We start from the raw sequence: 23914 nt of genomic DNA, 5'->3' as shown, positions 1-23914 counted from the left end.
TATTTGTAAAGTTGTGAAGACATGATCACCAACAGCTTATTCATCTATCAGTTCACAAACTGTCTGGAAAGCTTAATGACACACAACTGCTTGCTTTTTCAAGAGTTGCTGTCATCTTAATATGCTTTTCTATTCCCTGGGAATTCTGATGAAAATTCTTCTACTTGTCTGGGTTTTGCTTAAGTTTGTGACTTTAGCTTAAAGTACAAACAGAAACAGATGATGTCACATTAACGAAGTATTTTCTGTTCTGTTCTGTTCATATCAAGTTTTCTTCATACTGTAATGCACTATTTGGAAACCTACAACACGTATTTCTTGCTTTCGACAAGATGAAACTATTATATCACTTGCAGTAGAAAATGCTACTGAAACAGATGAACGCTTGTTACAGAATATTTATTTTGTATGACAGCTGTGTTTTACATACACACATACAGCTGTGTTAATTTTACACTATGATATATTTCAGCTTTTCATGACAGAAAAAAAAATGTTTTTCTTTTACTTAGGAGGACTCGCCATATCCTATATATTAATCAATGTTGCTAGAGGTTCTAAATTAGTTATAGCTAACTTGGGGACCACCAGGAATTGTGGAAGGTCCAAAATTCTGGAGGATATCAAATTGTTTGATAATGTGCCATCAAGCCGGTGTGAATTCTTACCAGATAGATAATTTGAACCTGGTTATTTGTGCCTTGAATGAAAACTCAAGGTTGATTTGTTCAATGAGTCATTTCTTTGTTTTCTTGACTGGCTAAGGTATTCCCAAGAGTCTTTTCCAACACTAAGGTTCAAAAACATCTTCCTAACCTGCTTTTTCAAAGTCCAACTTATGCTTCCATCAGGTGTCACTGCCATTGCTTGCATAATCTGATCTTTTTAGGTACAGACACATCACAACACCTACACCTGAATATCTTCCTAGGGCCTTCATAACTGCTCAACTAAGTGCTAGTCTAAGGCTGGCTGTTGTATCTGCTGTAATCAGTTTTGTCTTCTTTATATATAATTTTAGTCCCGTTTTTTTCAGGGTGCTTTTTATTTTTATTACCAGAGTTTGCAGATGCTTTGGATTGTTAGGTATTATACTAGCAATAACACTTAAAGACTTATATATTGTTTCACAGTGCTTTATAGCCCTCTCGAAGTGGTTTAGAGTCAGCATATTGCCCCAACAATCTGGGTCCTCATTTTACTGACTTTGGAAAGATGGAAGGCTGAGTCAACCAAGAGCTGGTAAGAATCGATCTGCTGAACTGCTGGCAGTCAGCAGTCATCAGAGTTAGCCTGTAGTACTACATTCTAACCATGGTGTCATCAGCATAGCATAGGTGACTGAATTTTCTTCTTCCAATTTTAAAACCACGCTCATCTTTTTTAAATTCATCTTTCCTTAATATACAATATATTCAGCATATAAACTGAATAAATAAGGAGAAATTATATAGCCTTCTCACACTTTGTGGCCAACCGGAAGTCACTCTCTTTTGCCTTGTTCTGTCCATACTGTAGCTTTCTGAGCTATATATAGATGTTACATAAAACAATGAGAGGTTCTAGGATTCTTATTTTTCTATACAGATTTTATAGCTTGATATGACTGTATAATTGAGGTCATTTCTATACTCAATGAAGCAGACGGTGACTTCTTTGGGCATTCTTTGGCTTTCTCAATTATCCAGCCTGTATCAATGATAATGTCTTGTGTTTTTGGAATTTTTCTAAAGCTAGCTTGAACCTCTGGCATCTGTCTTCCAGATTTTAATCTGTGTTGGATGATCCTAAACATTATTTTGCCAGTATGTGAAATTAAGAACACTGTAATGATAGCTTGGAAGCTTAAACATGTTAAGTCTCCTTTTTGATACCGGAATGTAGATTGGCCTCTTCCGATCTGTTTTTCTCCAGATTTGCTGGTATGGCTCAATTACAACCTTTAATGATTCTGCTTCTGTTGCTGCCATTTTCTGTGAGGGTGTTCTATTAATTCCTACAGCCTTCTGACTTGGTTATAACTAGAGTGCTAATGTAACTTCATTTTTGAGTACTACAGATTAATGTAAGAATAGAGCATTTCCTACAATATCTTGGATGATGCATCCCTACTATACAGTACTTCATTATACCCATTCCACTTTTTAGCAGTACGGCACTCCATTTAATTTCTATGCCCTAGGCTGGTGATGTTCATGTATAGTGTACGGGTCTGGATGGGGAGAAACAGGCTCAAGCTCAATCCCTCCAAGACAGAGTGGCTGTGGATGCCGGCATCCCGGTACAGTCAGCTAAATCCGCGGCTGACCATCGGTGGCGAGTCATTGGCCCCGATGGAGAGGGTGCGCAACTTAGGCGTCCTCCTGGATGAACGGCTGTCTCTAGAAGATCATTTGACGGCCGTCTCCAGGAGAGCGTTCTACCAGGTTCGCTTGCGCGCCAGTTGCGCCTCTTTCTGGACCGGGAGGCCCTTTGCACGGTCACCACGCCTTGTGACGCCTCGCCTGGATTACTGCAACGCCTCTACATGGGGCTTCCTTGAAGGGCATCCGGAGGCTGCAGTTAGTTCAGAATGCGGCTGCGCGGGTGATAGAGGGAGCCCTCGTGGCTCCCGTGATAACACCCATCCTGCGAGGCTGCACTGGCTACCTGTGGCCTTCGGGTGCGCTTCAAGGTTTTGGTGACCACCTTTAAAGCGCCCATGGCATAGGGCCGGGTTATCTACGGGACCGCCTACTGCGACCAGATACCTCTCACCGACCCGTGCGCCTCACAGAGAGGACTCCTCAGGGTGCCGTCAGCTAGGCAGTGTCGGTTGGCGACGCCCAGGAAGGGCCTTCTGTGGGGCTCCCACCTCTGGAACGAACTCCCCCCAGGACTCCGTCAACTTCCTGACCTTCGAACCTTCCGTCGCGAGCTCAAGACACATTTATTCATCTGTGCAGGACTGGCTTAGATTTTTAAATTTAGAGGGGTTTTAAATTGATTTTAATATTTATATTTGATATTTATATTTCTATTTTTAATAATTCGGGCGCTAGAATAAGTTTTTTAAGGATTATTTTAATTTGTATATTGATATTGATGTTTTATATGCCTGTAAACCGCCCTGAGTCCTTTGGGAGATAGGGCGGTATATAAATTCGAATAATAAATAAATAAAAAATAAATAAATAAATAGTGGTGTTGTTTGAAGATTTAAAGTCATTGTTATCCATTAATAAGTCATTGTACTGGGATAATAAGTTGCTCTCCTGCTTCATTTTGGTTTCCTAAATCTTACAATCCAACTCCATTTTCCTCCTTAAGATTTCCAACTTTGGCATTCCAGTTTCCAATCATAAGCAGCACACCTTGCTTTTGCATGTTCTGTCAATCTCATATTGATTACAAAACTCATCCACCTCCTCTTCTGCATTAGTGGTTGGAGCATACGTGGACAGTCATGATATCAAAGGGATGTCCATAAAGTCTAATGGATTATGGTCACTGATTTCACACTATAGCCAGTCACTGGTCACGCTATACCCTTTTTAATTATAAAAACAACTAATCTCTGTCTTTGTTTTTCATATTATAAGTAATCAACAGCTTTATCTTCTGACCAAACGATCCAATTCTTCTCAATTCATTGATGTCAACTTGTAGTCCTTTCATTTTACCTTTCCCTGGGTTGAGTTTTCCCATGTTCATGCTTCTTACATGCCATTTTCCCAATGCAATGAAACTTTTGTAGCTTTGGATTTTCTTTTTCTGCGTGACAACTGAACACCCCAAAGACTTTAAGCTAGCCATATCAAAAGTAGCCCTCTAAAAGATCTTCAGCTCTTCCTCTAGTGGCATGTTGAGTGTTATCCATCCATCATTCAGTATTTGTGTTACCAATCATTTTATATTTTCTATCCATGCAGTTTTGTTAATAAAATATAGTAGTGGTTTACCATTGCCTTCTCCTGCGTGATGATGCCTTTGCCATTGTCATTAAAACGATCATCTACCCTCAGCATCTCCCTATATCGCTGGTGCTGGCTTGCTTTAGCTGGGCAACTGGTATGATTTTCATGCTTGGATGACCTTGCGGAATATATACCGTATTTTTCGGAGTATAAGACGCACCTTTTTCCCACCTAAAAGGGGGTAAAAATTTGGGTGCATCTTATACACTGAATGTAGCCTCTCCCACCCACTGGCCCCCACCCTTTGGCCTCTGTCTCCCAGCAATTTACCTCCTTGCAGTAAGCAGCAAGAAGAAACTGGACCTCTGGTGGCTCAGACTGCTAAGACAGTCTGTTATTAACAGCAGCTGCTTGCAATTACTGCAGGTTCAAGTCCCACCAAGCCCAAGTTTGACTCAGCCTTCCATCCTTGATAAGGTAGGTAAAATGAGGACCCAGATTGTTGTGGGCAACAAGTTGACTTTGTATATAATATACAAATGGATGAAGACTATTGCTTGACATAGTGTAAGCCGCCCCGAGTCTTCGGAGAAGGGCGGGATATAAATGCAAATTAAAAAAAAACAGCCCATTTCAGCACAGCTTAATTAGCACAAGTTGATTGTCCCCGACTCACAGCTGTTTCAGGCTTCAGGGATTGCCATAGCCTATTGCTGCGCGGGTCTCGGCTGCTTGCTGCAAGGAGCAGATTTTTTTTTTCTTGTGCTAATGAAGCTATGCTGAAAACGAAAACGAAAATGAAAGTAAAGCAGGCTGTTTGCTGCAGTGAGGCAATTTTTTTTTCTTGTTTTCCTCATTAAAAAAGGTAGGTGCGTCTTATAGTCCAGTGGATCTTATACTCTGAAAAATATGGTAGTCTTGATAAACATTTCAGCATTTTTCAGTCATGTCTTCCAGGAACATTTCCACACCACAACAGCCCGTGTCAATGGATAATTTGTCCATGGAAAAATTCAGAAAAAAACAACTAATATCTTTAGAAAGAAAATACATATACCGGTAGGTAGTCCTCAACTTACAACAGTTTGTTTAGTGACCATTCAAAGTTACAATGGCACTGAAAAAAGTGACTTATGACAATTTTTCACACTTATGACCCCTTGGTGATGTGATCAAAATTCGGATGCTTGGCAACTGACTCATATTTATGACAGTTGCAGTGACCTGGGGTCATATAATGACCTGGGGTCATATAAGGGGCATGCGTGAGAGCACAAACGTGCCTACCGTTCCTGTCCTATAGTTTCTTTTTTCTTATATATATATGCTTATACTTCCTTATATTTCCTCATATATATGTTTATATACTATATAATCTTTTTGTGTGATGCTTATGTATATTGTTATGACAAAAAATTAAATAAATAAATATATTTATTGTGATCTCACAAGCAAAGTCAAAGGGAAAGTCAGATTCAGTTAACAACCGTGTTAGTAATTTAACAACTGCAATGATTCAATTAACAACTGTGGCTAGAAAGGTTGTAAAATGGGGAAAACTCACTTAACAAATGTCTCACTTAACAATGGAAATTTTGGGCTCAATTGTGATTGTAAGTCGAGGACTACCTGCACTGAAAATTAAAATTAACCTCAATTTATCTTCATATATATTAAGTCTGTCAGTATCTTAGAAAAGATTCCTGGGTTTTTAGGAGGGAAGGACCATCTTTGAATAGTTTCATAGCTGCTTCCGTATATACTGTTTGTTTTTTTTTCTTTTGGACTTTTATTGCTTCCATTGCTGCACTTGGATTATTATTTATATAGCACAGTAGTAATTATTTTGAAGGATTGACTTTTCCTCCTCCCTTTCCCTACTTGAATGAAAAGGAATCAAATTGTAATAGGGCTGGGTAAATTATTTTAAGTCCCATATTGGAATAAATCTGCTATCTTGGGTTTTGAAAGAAAAAATTACACTCACTTTGCACGTAGCAGGCTTTTCTCCAACATCAGATTAGATGCCATATATCTCAGTATAAGGAATGCTAAATTTGTTTAAATAATTTAAGACAGTCTCTTATGATTAACTTGTAACATCATACTAAATCATGGTTTGTTTTCATCAAAGCAGATGTCAGTCATATCTTGCTTGTGCATTTTATGAAAATATACTTTGCTAATCATAATTTGTTAAATATGATATAACTGGCTAGGTTTACATATTTATTTATTTATATCCCTCCTTTATTATTTTAACAAATAACTCAAAGCAGTAAACACACACAAACTCCTTCTTCCTCCTATTTTCTCCACAACAACCCTATGAGGTAGTTTGTTGTGAGAAGGACTAACCCAAAATCACCCAGCTGGCTTTCATGCCTAAGGTGGGACTAGAACTCGAGTCTCCTGGTTTCTAGACTGGCGCCTTAATCACTAGATCATACTAAAACCCAAACCAAACCATGATAATTCTGGTTTGCAAATCTCAATAAAGTTTGCACAATACCCAGTCAACTCAAAACAAATCACATCGTGGTTCTCTTGCAAAGTATGACCCAGGTGTGTGTGTGTCAATTTTTATATGCAATTAAATTGTCACTTAATGAAAATTTCTTACTTCACAACTTTATCAGAACTATTTCCTAGAGAATTAAAAGAAACTTTGAGATATTTCCAGATACTTAATAAAGATTGGGAAAGTCTTAGCAGTAACTTTATTTATAGGACTCCTACATCCTCCTGCAGAAATTCATCTGCCATTCTCCAGGGTATGGTCTTTTGTTCTGGGCATACATCCAACTAAACCACTGGGCTCCAGGAGTCAATCATTTTTATTTTTTAAATAAGTATAGGTACCCAGACTTGTTTTTTTTTAAATTAAATGAAGCCAAAGTCTGATTTTGTTTTGCTTTACAACATGCCAACTTCCCGTTTTTAGAAACCAACCAACCAAACTTTGAACATTTCAGGTGACCACAAGATTTCTTACCTTTTGAGGTTCTTGATAACGTGAGGTCAACCAAAGAAATGCCCTTTGAGCTTGGAAAGCGTCCTGAATCATTTCTGCCTATGAAAAAGGAATAAGCAAGGAATAAGCTATGAGTTGAAAGTATTAAAAACAAACACTTTTAAGAGGACCTTCTCCCTAAGACTGTTATGATCCCTTGAATAAAGCTATCCAAATCTCTTTGATCTGCAAATCCTATTTATCTAAACCCATGTACTCTAACCAAGCTACATCGTGGTTTCTAGTACCGGTACCTGCTAGCAGAGCAGCACATTTCGTAATATAGAAGTAAAAATAACATTTTACCTTTTATTCATTCATCAAGTTCATCCATTTTTTACACATTCCTGGCAGAAACCATTTCTGCTTTCATCCACTTCTTTTCACCTGTGATCTCTTTCCTTGTGCTGCAATTTGTGGGTAAGTTTAATACAGGTAGTCCTCGACGTAGAACCACAATTCAACCCAAAATTTATTGTTAAGTGAGACATTTGTTAAGTGAGTTTTGCCCCATTTTATGACCTTTCTTGCCACAATTGTTAAGTGAATCACTACAATTGATAAGTTAAAAAACCGGTTGTTAAGCAAATCTGGCTTCCCCATTGACTTTGCTTGTAAGAACGTCACAAAATGACTTTGGGACACAGCAATGGTCATAAATAGGAACCAGTTGCCAATCATCTGAATTTTGTTCATGTGAATCTGGGGATACTGCAATGGTTGTAAATGTGAAAAACGGTCATAAGTCACATTTTTCAGTTGCTATTGTAACTCTAAGCAGTCACTAAACTGTTGTAAGTCGAGGGCTAGCTGTATACATGAGCACAATTTTTAATGTTTTATTTGCAATGATGTATAGCTTACAGAAAAAAGAGACATCACTAGGTAAAACCAACAGATGAGTTTCTTTTTCCAATCTCATTTAAGAGAGTCACTAAAATGCAAGTTAAAAATGTCAATTTTTAATTTAAGAGAAAAGAAGAAAATGGAAAACCTATCATGTTTATAATTTCATAAATTATAAATTGTATATCAAGGATAGAGAAATGTATTTTCTGTCTCACAATATTAGATCTTAGATTCTTCCAATAAGTTATATACAGGGCAGCCAAAGGAAACCATTTTGCACATCCTGTGTAATTTATTTGTAATTTGTTTTCTTCCATTATCTTTTTGTATGCCATCATCACTTCAACCTTCATGTCATTCAATATCAATTCAAACTGTTGACAAGCATATTTAAAAGGAGCCATAGAAAATCTTCATTCCAAAATAAACATGAACAATTGTATCACAATAGCATTGTGAAAAAAGCTCAAAGTGTAAAATCATTTCAATGAACCTCTGCATAAATGGCTCTGCAGTGGCTTTAGAAAAACACTGGGGAAATCTATGTCAAAGGAAACTGAACCAGCATATATCCTGATTCCCTGAATGAAGGGTAATCAACTGAAACTAAACCCAGACAAGGCAGAATTGTTCTTGATTAGAACGATAGCATACCGAGCCTGTCCATTCATTCAAATCTAGACTGACTCCCATTTCTCTAAAGGATCAGAAAAACAAAAAGAAATCATCACCCCAAGATATGTTTTTGCCTGAGAGGAAAGGTGTGTACACCTGCTCAGCCTCCTGGTTTTCTGAGCTGAACAGATGGCTTAATTTTTCATTATTCAACAGTGATAGGACAACCTTCTCCATTGCAGCTTCATGACTTGAAGGTACAAGAAGATGGCTAGCTTCATATATGACTTGCTTCATATATATCATGCTAAACCCTAACCCAGTTTGTTGGTTTGGGCTGTGCCTATTCTATCTCATCCTCGCTAAACAATCCATGATAACATCAGGTGTGAGTCCTGTGTCATCAGCACATAGAGACCCGCAGCTCTCTCCTTTTCAGAATCTGCTGCTTAGAGTGGCCTCTCATTGTCTCTAATACTAAAGTCAGACCTGTTATATAGGTAGTCTTTAACTTACAGCCACAACTGAGCCCAAAATTTATGTTGCTAAGTGAGAAATTTGTTAAGTGAGTTTTGCCCCATTTTACGAATTTTCTTGCCACATCTTTTAAGTGAACTAACTTGTTAACCCAAAGATGTTTTTTCAAGATTTGAGAGCTGAAGAAGCTTCTTGGATGAGAAGCGAAATTTCTTCAAAGAAAAAATAAGGAAGTTGCCAGTTGCCTCCTGAAAAAGCACCTTTGGAACAACCATGACTTAGATGATGGAGAATCTCCATACACAACTAACTTGTTAAGTTAGTCACACAGTTGTTAAATAAATTTGGCTTTTCCTTTGACTTTGCTTGTCAGAAGGTCGCGAAAGAGGATCATAAGTGCAACCGTCATAAGTGTGAAAATGGTCATAAGTCACTTTTTTCAGTACTGTTGTAACTTTGAACGGTCACTAAATGAACTGTTGTTAAGTTGAGAACCACCTGTACTACAATAGCCAAACTTTTATTTGTTTTTACACATGAGCACGTCCAACAGAGAAGTTGTCACTTGTTCCACTCGCACTTATTATTGCAAATGTTCCCTTGACAACCGTGGCTATCCTTCCTCCTTTAGCCAAACTTGATACCGGTGCTTATTACCCACACATCTATCAAAACACCAGTTCAAGAAGTGTTTCAGAATGAAACCTTGACCTTTTGGAAGCTATAGATTGAGCTAATGGCTGCAGTTTAGTCACCTTAGCCAGCTATAATGAGTTATGCTTCAAGCTCTGTAGCGCTTATTATAAATCTAACTTCCAAAATCATTAACTGAACTGTGATATTTTAGAACACTTACCTACTAATCAAATAATTTAGAATATTTTTGCTATCAGCAAATATAATTAAAAATAGTAATCCATTCTGGGTTTTTTCTTTTCAAATTTATGTTTGAAATGTTTATAAGGTGAGGTACAAGCTTATGCAGACCTTGGCTGCTTTTTGCATGGTCCATAAAACCTTTAAGAAGGCCGAATAAGCGGAGAAAAGATCAAAATTCAAATTTATTTATTACAGCTTTGAGGTCAGATTAGAAACAAGATATTGAATAAAAGAAGTATTACATTCTTATGGTTTTGTCTGACAAGAAAATAAAGAAACAAACTTTTGGTGATCCAACAGCTGGAATATATTTTGCATGCATAATGAAAGCTCTATTGTGCTTCAAAAACAGACATGGATAGAACCTCAAGTAACTTTGGTTTTAAGGGTGTCTTGGAAATTTTTAAAAGGTGTGATGGTTGGCACCTATTTCACCTCTTAAAGAAAATCCCAAATTCCTCCATAGCCCAATTTTGGGGGACTAACTTTATTGAGGGATCTGTGGCTGAAATAAAGTTGCTGGTGTGTGCTATATGCAACATATAGCAGTATGTAGTTTTTCATAGTCTGTGCCAAGCCAGAGCTCAAAGTTTCCACAATGGCTGGATTCAACAAGTTAAATAAAAAAATTAAAAAAACTATTATTCAACGTGGAGGGAACCATTTAAGAATAAAAAAACCTTCTCCCGACCTAGTATGTATTTTATGTGTATGTAGAAAGTGAGCATATGCTTAAAATGTGTGTATTTAAACATATACTTGTGGGTGGGTAGCCACCCGCCCTGTCAATTCTTTTGGTCCCCAAAAAATTCCCTGTGAACTAGTATGATTTTTGATCCAAAAAAGTTGGTTTTCCTTTCAGTATAGGGTCCAGTAAATTAAAGACATTTTAATTAAAACACTTTATGCCTTGCTCTCCTATGCTTGAAGTTTTCAAGTTAACTTGTTAACATTTACTATTTCTAGACAGAAATTTTAAAACTACAGATAAATAAACAACCAAAATATTTTGTACCTATTAAATATAGGTTATTTGAAAGGCTTTGAAAGGCTAGTGCTTTCCTACCTGAAAACCATCACGAATCCGCTCTTAGACCCCTTGCAATTTGCATACCGAGCAAATAGATCAACAGATGATGCTGTTAATATGGCTCTGCACTACATCCTACAACATCTTGAGTCTCCAAAGACCTATGCAAGGGTCCTTTTTGTAGACTTTAGTTCAGCATTCAATACCATCATTCCAGACATTCTTCTAACTAAGCTAAACCAGCTACAGGTACCGGAACAGACTTGTAAGTGGATCACAAGCTTCCTAACAAACAGGAAGCAGCAGGTGAAGCTAAACAAGATCACATCAAATACCTGTACAATTAGCACAGGGGCCCCCCAAGGCTGTGTGCTCTCCCCACTTCTCTTCTCTCTGTATACCAATGACTGCATCTCCAATGATCCATCAGTTAAGCTACTGAAGTTCGCAGATGACACAACAGTGATTGGTCTCATTCGAGACAATGACGAATCCGCATATAGACGAGAGGTCGAACGACTAGCCTTGTGGTGCAACCAAAACAATCTGGAACTGAACACACTCAAAACCGTAGAAATGGTGGTAGACTTTAGGAAAACCCTTCCATACTTCCACCTCTCACAATACTTGACAACACAGTATCAACAGTAGAAACCTTCAAATTTCTGGGTTCTATCATATCGCAAGATCTCAAATGGACAGCTAACATCAAAACATCATTAAAAAGGACAACAAAGAATGTTCTTTCTGCGCCAACTCAGTAAGCTCAAACTGCCCAAGGAGCTGCTGATCCAATTCTACAGAGGAATTATTGAGTCTGTCATTTGCACCTCTATAACTGTCTGGTTCGGTTCTGCAACCCAACAAGAAAAACACAGACTTCAGAGGATAATTAGAACTGCAGAAAAAATAATTGCTACCAACTTGCCTTCCATTGAGGACCTGTATACTGCACGAATCAAGAAGAGGGCCATGAAAATATTTGCAGATCCCTCGCATCCTGGACATAAACTGTTTCAACTCCTACCCTCAAAACGACGCTATAGAGCACTGCACACCAGAACAACTAGACACAAGAACAGTTTTTTCCCGAAGGCCATCACTCTGCTAAACAAATAATTCCCTCAACACTGTCAGACTATTTACTGAATCTGCACTACTATTAATCGTTTCATAGTTCCCATCACCAATCTCTTTCCACTTATGACTGTATGACTATAACTTGTTGCTGGCAATCCTTATGATTTATATTGATATATTGATCATCAATTGTATTGTAAATGTTGTACCTTGATGAACGTATCTTTTCTTTTATGTACACTGAGAGCATATGCACCAAGACAAATTCCTTGTGTGTCCAATCACACTTGGCCAATAAAATTCTATTCTATTCTATTCTATTCTATATCATTATCAATTAAATTCCTAGTTCAACTGAGAAGCCAGTGTAATTAAATAGATCACATTGGGTAAATTAAATTCACAAAGTTGGACATGTTAGTAAGACCTTACATATGTTTAACTTTAAAAGTTTCATTCAATTCACTGGGTTTCTCCCCCAGTAATTATGCATAAAATTATGTTTAAAAATACTCTAAACATATTCCATGACATAATATAATGTTTCCTCCAATTAGTGAGGTATCTGACAGTTTTCTGAACAACAGGTGTTTTCTGAAACCAAATACAACTTTCTTTTCAACTCCTGATATGAAAGCAGCAGCAGCTGTACATCTAATACATAGGACATGTGGCCTATAAGATATGTAGAAGAAAAGCATTCCTCCTTTGACTTGCTAAGGTAAAGCACAGATGCTGAATCAAGTTCATTGAGAGCCACCAGGGTCTCTATTTTACAATGCAGTTTAAGTCAATAAACTTTCAGAAAGTGTGTTGCAGAGCTAAAGAAAAATAATGAGATAGATATATACACTATGCAGGATGATTCCTAATGTTACTGCACTACTATATGATGACATGCCTAGTTATGTTACAAAATCAGACTTGATACTATCTGGTCTTTTGGTAGTAATAGTAGTAATTATTGGTAAAAACTTTGATCTGATTGAGGTTAGCGTTGATTCAGCTACACTCTCATTCATGAGTCTGTTGAAATCTTTCCTAAAAGATTTTCAAGTGATCTAGAACTGAATTTTTGGAATAAGTTTAGTTAAACTGAATTTAAGTCTGAGAATGTATTATATTGTAAATGGTCTTTCCATTTATATTCCTTCAAAAACATTTATAATTGAATCACTTTCTCTGGCAAGCTTTTATTAGATATTTACATTAAGTAAATTATAGTTGTCTATTTGGAAAGGTGGATTTAACTTTCTATACATTTAACTCGGTTTTTGGCTCAAATATCGAAGTTCTGAATTGAACTCCTTTTTGAATTTGGTTTGACAGCTATTACTTCACTCCTTGAAATTTCAGCAAGTACTAGGCCTTTGGGAGTCTAGAGGGAGTCAGTGGAAGACCCATATTTTTGTGAAAATTAAACCTCCATAATTAAAAATAAAAATAAAAATAAATACTTACATGAATCTTTATATCACCATCAAGGATCCTGCTATTCTTTATAAACTCAGCTACACTCTCATTCATGAGTCTGTCGAAAGCTTCAACATATGGTGCTAGCTCTGCGGGAAAAACGCTGAATTGAAAGAACTGGCCAAAATTTTACATTTATGGTCTTTATTTCACACTCTAAAATGAAAATCTCATACAACTGGAAAGCAGTTTATAAACACAATTGCTGCAGAAGCAAACATAGCAAATCTACAGAATGTCCAGATTATTCTTACATGGATTTTTGGCCCTGGCTAAAAATCTTTTTTTAATTAGAGTAACAATACTTGCTACATAGTATGGAAAAGCTACCATTATGAAATTTTTAAAAATAGATTTAAGATGAGCTGCTTCCAATCTTTACATTCCAATACAAGGTTCCTTTTCTGGAACTTTATATAAACCCATACATATGTTAAACCCATATATTTAAACCCTATTTACTTTTTAAGTAATAAAGTAATTAAAGCAAGTAATAAAACATGTTCCATTTAGTTGATTAACATACATCTAGTTCCAAAGATTCCCCTGTAAATAATATCTACTGGTAGCTATAAATCTGACTGAAAAGGAGAATAGAAATAGTTTGCATTTAAAACCAATTTTTTTTCTTATGTAAAACAGAAGAGCTCTTTGAGAATTACTCTCTTGTACTATAATTCAACATATTTCAATATATCTATGTACTGATATACTTGATCAAGTAAATATATAAAATGTTATGGGAGAAGTGTCCATGTTCTAATAATCACCATGTCTAGAGGGGGAATCAAAGTAAATTGTTCTAGAAGTCCTTCTGCCTTTGAAATGGGAAACGAGCAACTCCAGTTCTACCTTCAACCTCTTGTACATGCTACAAATATGCAGGTGTTTTTTTTTAAAGAAATGCAGACAATTAGTAAGTGATTGGCTCTTTAAAAGGATTGGCATTTGAAGGAGGGAGGAGCCAACTGTATAAGCTGTAACATTCAAAGTCATGGAGAGAGTATGCAGTACCAAATCTGGTGGCTAACACCATGAATTCTTTGGATTAGCTGAACTGACCATCCTGGCTGGCAACAGAAGCATCTGAGCGGGGAAACATGCCCTGAGTCCAGAGATATTTTACAAGAACAGTCCTCCATTCCTCTACCCACAATAAAATACCTTATGCCACCAGACTTCAAATTTTGGGCTTAGACAACTTAGAACTACACCGACTTCGGTCTGATCTAAGTGTCACATAAAATTATCTGCCACAATGTCCTACCTGTCAATGACTACTTCAGCTTCAACCACAACTATACAAATAATAGATACAAACTCAAGGTAAACCACTCCAAACTCGATTGCAGAAAATATGACTTCAGTAACAGAGTGGTCAATGCCTGAAATGCACTACCTGACTCTGTAGTTTCTTCCCCAAATCCCCAAAACTTTTAAGTTTAAGCCTGTTGACCTCACCCCATTCCTAAGAGGTCTGTAAGGGGCGTGCATAAGTGCACCAGCGTGCCTACCGTCCCTGTCCTAATATTCCTTTTTACTCTTACTCTTTTCATGTATTCAAATTATGTTTATACTTTTACCTTTTATCCTAAATATGCTTGACAAATAAAATAAATTTTAAAAAATAAAAAAAATAACTGATGTCCCGTTCAGCATCAGAGGCAGTGACTTAAATGCACTGCTCTCTTGAAGCAAAAGACCAAAGGAGGAGTTCCTTCAAGTGAACTCTATATGCATCAAAACGTGAAGGTTCCCATCCCAGCGATGAAGAGAAAGCAAAGCTGGGACATCATGGAGATCCAGAAGCAAGTGTCTGGAATATGAACCATTGCTTCTTAAGGCTTCCTATTATCAGGCTAGAATCTTTGACCACTAGCAAGAAACGGAATTGGAAGGACTGTCTTGATACCTAATGCAAGCAAAATTTGTACTTTTGGGGCTGCCCTGAATTAGTCATGGAAGAAATGTCCTGCAGATCATGACTAGTAATGAGATTCCTTTTCTGGGTCTTTTCAGGGTTTCTTCTTCCATTATCCTTCTAACCTTTGAAAGTCCCAATGTGGAAATTTCTGGAGGACTTGGATGGCAGCTTGAAACTATATATATATTCTTTTTAAATTATGTGATTGCCAGCTCTTGATAAAGAGAAATGGCCATCCAAGCAGCAGTTTGCAATTGCAGTGGGTGGAGGAAATTCTCCATACACAGTCCTGCTTTTACCTTCCTTAGCCTTAGCAGAAAAAGATGTGACAAATTGGCCTTCGGTATAGAAGCTATAAGGGCCAGAAGCAGAAGCGTCTATTTTCAGCAAAAATGAAGTCCAAGAAAGTATCCACAATGAAAGTCTAATAAACATAACTAACAAAAACAACACCTGGACACTCGGTACTGCCCCAGCACAAGGCTGATGGTTGGTTTTCATGCCTATAGATGACACTAGGTTGGAGGAGAAGGGATGACAAGTCAACTAGCAGCTGTTACCCTGAAGCAATGTGACACCGAACTGTGTGCAGGCAACAACAGTAATTGCCCCTGAGGCTAAGGCAAGGCAGAGGTAATCAGCTAATGCAGCGCTTTCTCCACTGATATATTTTTCTCCTAAGTCAGAGATGGGAGGAAAGCACCTTACAGCTGACACTATGAAAAGCTTTATTTTGAATTTCTACAATCCACAAATTGAAGCACAACAGCATGAATATTTGTTATGAAGTATTACAGTACTGTAAAAGAAAGAGGTGATTGCATTGTACTGTTATCTATCACTTGCAGGATCAGGATCACTGGATCAGTAGTTTAGCTGTGTTATTTTTCCCCTAAGTTATCATATAGCTATGGTGTGCTTCTTGAGAGGCACTATAGAAATGCAACAGAAAGAAATCCAACGGAAAACAGTATACAAAAAAATGAAATAAAAATAACCCTTAAACGACTTTTAGTGACCCAAGCACATTTTAATCCAATGTCAAAATTTAGTAAACTGAAAAATAATCTTGTAGAAAATAGGTATTTATGTTTTTGCAACGCAAATCTTTTCTGCTATTTTTTGTTTTACTGGACAGTAAATTATTTGTAGCAATCGAAACACTAATGTTGAAATATGTAAAAAAAATTAAAACATCAATAATGTGAATAATAGATGAATTATAAATCTTTTCTGCAGAACATAAAATTATGATTAAATGAAATATTAATATTCCCCAGAGGTAATTTAAAAATACAATGAAAGTGGTTGATTATCTTTTAGCTTTCTTTGAGAACAAATGTTACCACATGACATTTAGTTGTTCACTTTTCAACCTACCAAATACATTTCTGATAAATGATAATAAAATCATACCTCCATTAACTCCATTGATGGTTTCAGAAGTTCTATGTGATTCTGATAACAATGATTCAAGCCTAATTACAGCTTTTTCCAATCTTTCTATCAAAGCCACCTCTGCCATTCTGAAAAAATAAAGAGATACACATAATACTAGCTGTTGTATGATGTGTGGATTTTAGAGAACCATTTAATTATATTTTTACACACACATACACAACTCTTACTACTTTTACAGGTAACTCAAGATGGTGAACACATTCAATACATCTTCCTCCTATTTACCCCACAATAACAATGCTATGAGACAAGTTGAGAGAGTGATGGGCCCAAGGTCACTATGCCAGCTTTCATGGCTAAGGCAGGACTTGAACTCATAATCTCTTGCTTTCTAGCCTGGTGCCTTAACTACTAGACCAAACTTAGTTAATTTTCTGGATCCGAATGCCTCTTCCAAGCACAGGGCTATCTGTAGTGCCAATCACTGGCTTCAAAATGCCATATATGATGAGGCAATCAGAATTTTGAATAGAATAGAATAGAATAGAATAGAATAGAATAGAATAGAATAGAATAGAATAGAATAGAATAGAATAGAATAGAATAGGAATAGGAATAGGAATAGGAATAGGAATAATATAGAATCTGGAAGGGACCTTGGAGGTCTTCTAGTCCAGTCCCCTGCTCAAGCAGGAGAACCTATACAATCTCAGACAAGTGACTGTCCAGTCTCTTCTTAAAAACCTCCAGTAATGGAGCACCCACGATTTCTGAAGGCAAAAGCTGTTCCACTGGTTAACTGTCCTCACTGTTAGGAAGTTTCTCTTTAATTCCAGGTTGCTTCTCTCTTTAATCAGTTTCCAACCATTATTTCTTGTCCTGCTCTCTGGTGCTTTGGAGAATAAATTGCCCCCCTCTTCTTTGGGGCAACCCCTCAAATACTGAAATACTGCTATCGTTCTTTTCTTTAGACTAGCCAGACCCAAAATCTGCAGCCGTTCTTCATATGGTTTAGTCTCCAGGCCTTGGATCATCTTAGTTGCTCTTCTCAGAACTTTTTCCAAAGTCTCAACATCTTTTTTGGTAGTATGGTGACCAAAATTGGTTGCAGTATTGGGTTTTGTAAAGTGGCATTAAAATTTAAAAGTGCACTGCATGCATTGAACACATGTTAAAAGCGGTGGGGCTAAATCACCCAGTCATGCCCACCGTTCTGAAACCAGTGACCATCACTACAGACAGCTCTGCACATGGAAGTGAATAAATGTTGCCAAATTGCATCTTTTTTCTTTTTTAAATTAACATTTCACGTCAGTTAGCGTCTTAGAAGTAGAACATATAGAGAAATTATCCAGCCTTGGCTAAACTCCACAACTAAAGTTTTCACCTCAATTAAACTGTTTTTAAAATCACATTATATGTGTTAACCACCTCGTGAATGCCACAAGGTCTGTGTGATCTCCCAACAATTTAGCTAATAACTACTGTAAATAAGGTAATTATCGCAACCTGTAATTTCTGCTTCCTTTACTTGTGATTTCACTGTTTGCAATTTGTTTTCAATGAAAAGTAGAAGGATGTGTTCCCATATATGCACTGAAAGCTGGAGACACCTCAATTCTGGGAGTTGAAGTCCACAAGTCTTAAAAGAGCCAAGTTTGCAGACCCCTGAACCAGAGTATTTGAATAAAATAACTGATTTAAAATTACCAAGGCAACTGTTCTTCTAATTATCCATATAACATTTAGTGCTGCTCATCATGCACACATGCTTATTTTTTTTGTTTTATTTTCTCTTTGCCGTCAATAAAATGTAACATTTTAAGTATTCCCTCTATCAATAGTTATGTAAAGAACAGAGGATCGCTTTTGCCATGCATTAAGATAAGCTAAATATTCTAAAGTGCTTGAAATGCAATTAATGAATGCCACAAATCCACTTACTGGACGGAAACAAAAGTTGTTAATATCCAATAACAGCATGTATTCCAGTGTATCATTCATTCATTCATTCATTCATGAAATTTGTATGCCACCTGACTATTGACAACCCTAGGAGATTTTTATCATAGTTAATAGAATTTAATGAATCAAAGAAGGAATGGCAAGTCTATTATTCCATTAAGAATTCAAATAAATATAAAAATGTACGTGCAAGACTATTTTGAAAGTTAATAGAAAAACTTCTTACCAGTATTTATTCCAAGTCATAATTAACTCATAATCATTTCAAATCATGAACAGAAAAAAAATAGGATAAGCATTGTTTAAAAATATACATTGTTCACATTTCCATGTTTCAACCAGGCAAATTTTCTGATGAAAATTACAGGTATATTTCAAGCATCTTAAGATGATTAGCTTCAAAGGAGCAGCAAATAATTCTGCAATTCATAGTATAACACTTTTTATACTTCATACAAGCAAATTAAATATTTTGCTTAAATGTTCCCTATTTCACAATTTCTTAATATTTGCAGGGAAATCGGATTTAGCTATAGCTTGAAGTAAATAATAAGGACAATCAGAAGAAGAATGATTTAGTTTTCTGTGCCCTGAAAAATGTAGTAGTATATGTGTATGTATATGTAGGTAGGTAGGTAGGTAGGTAGTATATGTATGTGTGTGTGTGTGTGTGTGTGTGTGTGTGTGTGTGTGTGTATATATATAATCTCCCAAAATTTAATTTAAGTAAGACATTTGTTAAGTGAGTTTTGTCCTATTTTACGATTTTTCCTGCCACAGTTGTTGAGTGAATCACTGCAGTTGATAAATGAATAACCCTGGTGTTAAATGAACCTAGCTTGCCCCTTGACTTTGCTTGTCAGAAGGTCGCAAAAGGGGATCACATGACCTTGGGACACACCAATGATCATAAATATGAACCAGCTGCAAAGCATCTGAATTTTATCACATGATTATGGGTATGCTGCAAAGGTCGTAACTGTGAAAAACTGTCATAAGTCACATTTTTGAATGCCATTTAACTTTGAACTTTGAACTATTCTAAGTCGAGGATTACCTGTACAGAGAAGAAGAATTAGATTTTTAATAAAACCATATAGTTGATGATGTTATCTGCAAGCAAACAGCTAAGCTCAGAGAACACTAAGGACTCTACACAGATAATTTCGTTGAAAAAAAATAAATGATTCTGTTTTACGTACTACTGTGTTCCCCCAAAATAAGACCCTACCTTATATTTTTTTTGAACCCTGAAATAAGCACTTGGCCTTATTGCCACGTGCTCAAAAGTCCAATTGGGCTTATTATCAAGCGATGTTTTATTTTGGGGAAAACAGAGTAGTAAGAAAGATAAAGCAGTTCTTGAGGCAAGTTCAACTCCTGGTGGCTTCACAAATATGCCCATGCACTGTTCTTAATAATGGCACAATTCCACTTTTTATCTTTGGAAATTGAAATAATTCTGGATACGCTATTAAAATTATTGAAGCACGGAATGGTACTGCTTTATTATGATTTGTTGTTGTTGATCTCGAAGTTGTGTCCGACCCATCGCGATCCCATGGACAATGTTCTTCCAGGCCTTCCTGTCTTCTACCATCCCCTGGAGTCCATTTAAGCTCACACCGACTGCTTCAGTGACTCCATCCAGCCACTTCGTTCTCTGTTGTCCCTTTCTTCTTTTGCCCTCAATTGTTCCCAACATTAGGCTCTTCTCCAGTGAGTCCTTCCTTCTCATTAGGTGGCCAAAGTATTGGAGTTTCATCTTCAGGAGCTGGCCTTCTAAACAGCAGTCTGGGTTGATCTCCTCTAGGACTGACTGGTTTGGTCACCTTGCAGTCCAAGGGACTCGCAGGAGTCTTTTCCAGCACCATAGTTCAAAGGCCTCAATTCTTTGGCACTCAGCCTTCCTTATGGTCCAACTTTCACAACCATACATTGCAAATGGGAAAACCATAGACTTGACTGTTGGCAGGGTCAATGTCACACACTTTTGTTGGCAGGGTGATGTCTCTGCTTTTTAGTATGCTGTCTAGATTTGCCATAGCTTTCCTCCCCAGGAAAGCTTCTTTTATTATATTAGCTTTCAAATACAGCACACAGTCCAGCTGCAAACTAGTTTATCCTTATTTGGAAATAATGGTCATTGCAAATTGCTAACCTAGTTTTACATCTCAATATACTGTCTACTCATAGGACTGGGCTGCTCTCTTTCTGGAATGAGCTACTTTCTAAACATTTAACGCTTACCCACATCAGGTTAAATTCCATGGAAGCATCCCCTCTCAATTTTATGACTCTGAATCCCAAGGGCTCTTTTTTTTATATATGCACCCTTTTGGAGTGATTCATAGCATACCAAAAGTCTTAGGTTGTTGTTCTTAAAAAGAGAGATCACAGAAGCAGGAATAGGCAGGTGGTGGTCATACAAATTGTATATATATATAGAGACACACATGTAGCTTATCTGGAAACAAGCATTTTTTTTAAAAAAAAAAGAATTGTTCATGAAAGCTCTAATCATAACAAAATAATTAGGCCTCATTTCTTTTTTTTCCCTGATGAGGGGGGGAGGGCCGATCACGGTTTCTCTAAACAGGGGGCTTCTCGAGATGCCTCCAACTCAAAGGAGATGACATCCCAGCAGGTGAAAAGTACCTTCCCTGCAGGTAGAGGCTGCCAGTTCAGTATGTCACACAGCGGGCGCTGTGCCGCATTGGTGCCGTGGCGGAGGCCGCACCGAATTTTCACCCCCTCCCCCAAATCCCATTCCGGAAAGGGGGCCTCCGCCCAGACACCTGCAGCAGAGACCTGCCCGCTCTTGGCGCAGGCCCCTGCCTCAAATGGGTGGGGAAAGAAGCAGGCAGGCAGGCAGGCAGGCAGGCAGGCAGGGAATGCAGCCGCAGGAAGGGCGACCCAGATTGCTTTTCAAAACCGCAGACGCCGCAAGCGCCCGCTCTACAGCCCTGCCCATCCTGGCCAAGCGGAGCCGTCTCTCCAACACCTCATGCGCGCACACACGTTCACACTCAAACACGCGCGCGCACACAGCCCAGCTCGCCTCGCCGGGAAAGGCCCCTCGGCACAGTTGTCGGCCGTCGCCAAGCTCCCCTCTTGCATCTACTGCCTGGCCAAAACGTATCCTTCCACCCACCCACCACCTCCTATGCCCGGCCTTGACCTGCCCTGCCCAAAAGGCTCGAGCTGCTTCGCCCGTCCCGCTGCCGGCTGCTCTTGCATTACCTGCTTTGATGAGCCGCGGCGCGTCTTTCTCCTCTCTCTCTTTCTCACGAAAATCCGTAGGCGCTTTCCCCCCCCTCCCCCTCCTCGGTATGAAGCGGTGTCACTCACAAAAAAAGAAGCCCACAACGGGGGAGGGTGTGGGGTGGGTTTTTTGGTTTTTTGGGTTTTTTTGCTGCAGCCCGGGGAGTTCCCGGCAGCGCCAAATAAAGCCAAGTCCAGCGGGAGAGCGCGAAGAGGGTGGCGGCGGCGGAGGGAGGGGAAAATAGCACGAGAGGTGGGGTGTGTAGAAATGCACCGAGCGGGAGGCGTGTGCGTGACAGGTTTCCCAGCGGCGGCGCCTGCTTTGCTAAGTCACTAAAAGGAACTGGGGGCGGGAGGAAGGAAGCCCCTTAAGCCAAGGCCTCAGGAAAAGGCCTTGTCAGGGAAGAGTCTGAACTGGTAAGGGAGAGCAGGTGCTGGGGAAGTCATTGTGGCTTCATGAAAGGCGGGGAAGAACTTTGCCACCCTTCCTTCCAGTCTCTTGTCTTCTTGCTCTGTATACTGCACGAATCAAAAAGAGGGCTGTGAAAATATTTACAGATCCCTCACAGCCTGGACATAAACTGTTTCAACTCCTACCCTCAAAACGGGCCTCTTGTGGTTCAACAGGCTAATGCAGTCTGTTATTAACACAGCTGCCTGCAATTAAAATTACTGCAGGTTGGAGTCCCACCAGGCCCGAGATTGACTCAGCCTTCCATCCTTTATAAGGTAGGTAAAATGAGGACCCAGATTGTTGGGGGGGCAATACAAGTTGACTTTGTATATAATATACAAATGGATGAGACTATTGCCTTACACAATGTAAGCTGCCCTGAGTCTTTGGAGAAGGGCGGGATATAAATTCAAAAAAAACAAAAAAAAACAACACGACGCTGTAGAACACTGCACATCAGAACAACTAGACACAAGAACAGTTTTTTTCCTGAACGCCATCACTCTGCTAAACATATAATGCCCTCAACACTGTCAAACTATTTACTAAATCTGCACTACTATTAATCTTCTCATCGTTCCCACCACCCATCTCCTTCCACCTATGACTGTAACTTTGTTGCTTGTATCCTTACAATTTATACCGATATTGATTGTTTCCTGATTGCTTATTTGTACCCTATGACTATCATTAAATGTTGTAAGTGTTGTACCTTGACGAATGTATCTTTTCTTTGATGTACACTGAGAGCATATGCACCAAGTCAAATACCTTGTGTGTCCAATCACACTTGGTCAATAAAAAAAAATTCTATTCTATTCTAATCTGTGAGGTCCCATAGGACCTGCTGGGTGCCTCCCCATTCCCAGGCAATGCCAGATTAAAAGTGCCACAAAGGAGAAGGCAGCGTGCAGAAATCTGCTGCCTTGTGCAATTAAAGCTATTATACTTAAGTCATTCTTTGGGAGACAGCCTTGGAGCAACCTTTCCAAGTGAACTTATAAATAAGAATGTAATGGGTGCAACTCTCATGGAAACTATGCTGGTTAGAAATGGCGGGGGGGGAGGAGGCACAGCACTCCACATCTGGAGAGTGCCAGCATTGGGAAGGCTGCTGTGGTGCTATCCATGGCCACAAGGCATGCGCATCACAGTTTACTTGAAACTTCCACGGTGTTTTCATCAATCAGTTCCTTTTTTCTGAATCTATTTTTCTGAACAACTAGACACAAGAACAGTTTTTCCCTGAAGGCCATCACACTGCTAAACAAATAATTCCCTCAACACTGTCAAACTATTTACTAAGTCTGCACTACTATTAATCTTCTCATCGTTCCCATCACCAATCTCTTTCCACTTATGACTGTGACTGTAACTTTGTTGCTGGTGATCCTTATGATTTATATTGATATTGATTGTTCCTGATTGCTTATTTGTACCCTATGATTATCATTAAGTGTTGTATCATTAAGTGTTAATTTTGTACCCTATGACCATCATTTGTGTTGTAAATGTTGTTCCTCGATGAAGGTATCTTTTCTTTTATGTACACTGAGAACATATGCACCAAGACAAATTCCTTGTGTGTCCAATC

The 23914-nt window shown here is 38.3% G+C and overlaps 1 protein-coding gene across 2 annotated transcripts in view; it reads right to left on the bottom strand.

Annotated features, from left to right (window-relative positions):
* Positions 1 to 22134, bottom strand: part of CAP2 (cyclase associated actin cytoskeleton regulatory protein 2) — a 44676-nt gene extending 22542 nt beyond the window's left edge. Inside the window, exons 1-4 of one of the 2 annotated variants that reach the window (XM_058175741.1) lie at positions 21846 to 22134; positions 16653 to 16762; positions 13301 to 13401; positions 6892 to 6969 (exon numbers count right to left, since the gene is read on the bottom strand). In XM_058175741.1, the coding sequence (XP_058031724.1) occupies positions 6892 to 6969; positions 13301 to 13401; positions 16653 to 16761 (288 nt within the window). In that variant the 5' untranslated portion in view covers position 16762; positions 21846 to 22134. Of the gene's footprint in view, positions 1 to 6891; positions 6970 to 13300; positions 13402 to 16652; positions 16763 to 18146; positions 18287 to 21845 lie in introns of those variants that run through there. The other variant, XM_058175742.1, reaches the window with a different exon arrangement.
* Between the last annotated feature and the right edge of the window lie 1780 nt (positions 22135 to 23914).

The sequence above is a fragment of the Ahaetulla prasina genome, chromosome 3 (assembly GCF_028640845.1).
Source record: "Ahaetulla prasina isolate Xishuangbanna chromosome 3, ASM2864084v1, whole genome shotgun sequence".
NCBI classification, from domain to species: domain Eukaryota; kingdom Metazoa; phylum Chordata; class Lepidosauria; order Squamata; family Colubridae; genus Ahaetulla; species Ahaetulla prasina.
Note: the sequence above shows the minus strand (reverse complement) of the source record. Positions and strands in the feature narration are given on the sequence as shown.